The 3,046-nt window shown below is 44.5% G+C and overlaps 1 protein-coding gene across 1 annotated transcript; it reads left to right on the top strand.

Moving 5' to 3' along the window:
• Positions 1 to 1,897, top strand: LOC125722000 (serine/threonine-protein kinase pim-1-like). Its single transcript, XM_048998255.1, has 6 exons — positions 1 to 164; positions 608 to 702; positions 847 to 891; positions 982 to 1,360; positions 1,525 to 1,701; positions 1,800 to 1,897. Exons 1-6 carry the CDS (start codon positions 62 to 64, stop codon positions 1,895 to 1,897), a joined length of 897 nt encoding a protein of 298 aa, XP_048854212.1. The 5' UTR covers positions 1 to 61.
• The last annotated feature ends 1,149 nt before the right edge of the window (positions 1,898 to 3,046 follow it).

Raw genomic sequence — 3,046 nt, 5'->3', positions numbered from 1 at the left:
ATGACGCTCACCTATCCTGCGCAGCTATAAAACTTTCATTTGCGTCCTGCTTTGAGAAACGATGGGTGTCAAACGATCACGTTCCGACTCTGACTGTGAATCTCCTCCCAAGAAAAGGAGAGAGAGTACGGAAGGCGATTTGCGGTTTAAAGGGTCCCGCAAAGGTTGGACGACTGGCTTTGATAGTTCATGAAAATTACACATAACTTATTTATTAAGAAAGCAATGTAAATCTTTTTAATAAGGCTTGCTGCAAGAACAGATGTAAACAATGTACTGGACCTATAGATTAAACAAATAAATTAAAGCAATAATTAATTCATTAATTGATAAAAATTGCCACTGAATGTTTTGAAAACAAACATGTACCCAAATTGATTCAATATTGTGGCTGCTTTGATTCTGAATCTGAGCCTATTCTGACTGTAGCATGTAATCGGCACACTAAAGATAATACTGAATGAACAGACCAAGTTCAGGGTAGGCATGCAGTAAAGAAATATTAATGCATGGTATTTAAAGTTAGTAGTGAATTTTCAGCAACTGTGGTATGGTATAGAAAATGCTGTGTGGACTCTTTCTGAAGTGTACCTGCTTAATGTTGTAGAACATTTGGAGGACCTGTACCACCAGGGGGAGCTACTGGGAGAGGGTGGTTTTGGAGCCGTGTATGCCGGCACTCGCAAGGCCGATGGCTTCCCAGTAAGTCTCCAAATGGTGAAGTCATGACATGCATAGTTATATCTCTCCAGAGATCCCTTTTATTATACCTGTTAGATGCAGCTGTAAAAGCCTATGTTTTCTCAATATATACTACACTAAATTTGTGATTTTTTTTCCCTCTAGGTGGCTATCAAATATGCCCGAAAGGATGACAAGGAGCTAGAACTGGTAAGTGTTTTCATTCATGGAGCTTGGTTTATTTGCAAGAATTTCTGCCTTAATATATGTAATAATATATTTCTGCCCTCCCATTCATAGCCTGGACTTGACGAGCCCATCCCATTGGAAGTGGCGCTAATGATGCTCGTCAGCCATGAGTCATCTTGTGCCAACGTGCTGAAGCTCCTGGACTGGTTCAGTGGCCCAGAAGATTACATTATGATCCTGGAAAGGCCGGATCCATGCCAGGATCTGTACGAATTCTGCGATAGCAAAGGGGGCTACCTCTCAGAAGATGTTGCAAGGCACGTGCTGGTCCAGGTGCTCCAGGCTTTGCGTCACTGCCAGGACTCAGGCGTCTTCCATCGCGACCTCAAAACAGAGAATCTGTTAATCAGGACGGACACTTTGGAGGTTAAACTAATTGATTTTGGCTGTGGAGACAAATGGAAAGACACCCCCTATGTGGAATATTCAGGTCAGTAAGGGAGGCTAATTAAAAACCTGTCAAACTAACCCCTGTTTTTAACAGCAAGTAGCAGGTAACCTGGACCTGCGATAACTCCCTGCAGTGGAGTTGGATGTGTATTCTTCAGTCCTAACCTAACTCATTGCAGTAAGTCATTTGCCTTGTTGTTTCAGGAACAGAGGACTTTGCTCCCCCAGAGTTGTTCCTGAGTGGGGAGTATCTAGCTGGCCCCACTACGGTCTGGTCTGTAGGTGTCACACTTTACGAGCTAGTGTGCGGTTACTTGCCCTTCCGCAACAAGAGGGCAATCATCTCAGGCTGCCTGATATTCCCCTCATGGGTCTCTCCTGGTGAGCAGCTTACTTTTTGTCCCACGACTAGAGTCTCCTGACAGGGAGTGTTCTTTTTCTGACTAACTCTCTGACCCTGCCAATCTATTCTCCAACAGACTGCTGCAGTCTGATTCGCCAGTGCCTGAGGCGTAAGGTGGCGGATAGGCTGACATTGGAGGAGATTCAGGTCCATCCATGGCTGCAGCAGACGTGACTGCTGACCTGAAGGTCAAACAAGAAATCACAAATATTGTTAACCTTCTGTAATCATGATCATCTTAAATAATGCGCAACTGTCAAATAAAAGATTTACTTTCACAAATGCTCTATATAGGTGTTTCTCATTTGTTCTGATTTCTTGGTAACAGTGGTTAGTTGATGCACAATATCCTGGTTCCCCGAATATCCAAGTCATATCATAATGATTTGACCTGAATTAAGACAATGGTTGGGCCAGAGGGAATCCAGACATCTTGGGGTGATACGTGTTCGATACCTTACTTCGGATTGAGCATGATTGAGAGTCGGAGTCTGTTATATTTTACAAGTAGAAGCTTTGCTGAGCACCACATTCTGTAACAGCTACAATGATTTGCACAACAATGGCTTTGCACCTGCCTTAGAGCCAAGGTCATTCTTGCTGCAAACACCTTCATTCTGTCTCTCATGCTTGGCCTCAATGTCTTAAAGGTTGTGTAAGCTAAAGCTAATGTTGCTATGTATAAGAAACACTAAGTGTTAATAATTCTGTACTTGTCTGGAAAGAGATTATGTTGCATGATTTCGCCACACCAGCCTCTGTTTCTCATTTGGTCAGCACATTTCATCAGAACAATTCTCTGCATAGCTTAGCATTTGCTATATCATGCTGAGCAGAAGGATGTCACACTTCTGCTCCAGCTTGTGGGAGCAGTTCTTCACTGCAGTTCTTCTGGAACCACTCAGATCACACATATTGCCAGAAGAGCACTTACCTTCTGGACCTGTGGGGCACCATTAATGAAAATTCCCTGTCGAATGCACCTTTATGATGATGCTGAAGATGGTGGCGCGCACAGTCGCAGCGGCTTGTGGCTCTTCATGTTTAGTGCTACTTCTTTGTTTGTCGCGTATCTGTGCGTATCCAAAGCGATACAGCCGTCAGGAGGTACTGGCCATGGGCCTCAGCACGCAACAAAAAATCACAGAGGAGCCTCGCCGCTCTTACAACTTTCCAAACGAGATAGCGAGACCTCCGGGTGCTCTGTGAATTGTTATCACCACCAGCAGCCGGAGACGTGAGCGTGAGCATAAGCGGATGTCGCTCCGGCTTGCTAGCGAAACTGCGGAAAGACCCCCACAAACCACCTCTCCCGAATATGTA

The sequence above is a fragment of the Brienomyrus brachyistius genome, unplaced genomic scaffold, assembly GCF_023856365.1.
Source record: "Brienomyrus brachyistius isolate T26 unplaced genomic scaffold, BBRACH_0.4 scaffold36, whole genome shotgun sequence".
In the NCBI taxonomy this organism is placed as follows: Eukaryota; Metazoa; Chordata; class Actinopteri; order Osteoglossiformes; family Mormyridae; genus Brienomyrus; species Brienomyrus brachyistius.
This window is presented reverse-complemented; position numbering and strand designations above follow the sequence as displayed.

What these genes read in the sequence shown, in the direction of transcription:
- LOC125722000 (XM_048998255.1), top strand. Translation starts at nt 62, where the DNA reads ATGGGTGTCAAACGATCACGTTCCGACTCTGACTGTGAATCTCCTCCC. An exon ending in GTTTAAAGGGTCCCGCAAAG is followed by an intron (nt 165 to 607) that starts GTTGGACGACTG and finishes TTAATGTTGTAG; the next exon opens with AACATTTGGAGGACCTGTAC. An exon ending in CCCCTATGTGGAATATTCAG is followed by an intron (nt 1,361 to 1,524) that starts GTCAGTAAGGGA and finishes TTGTTGTTTCAG; the next exon opens with GAACAGAGGACTTTGCTCCC.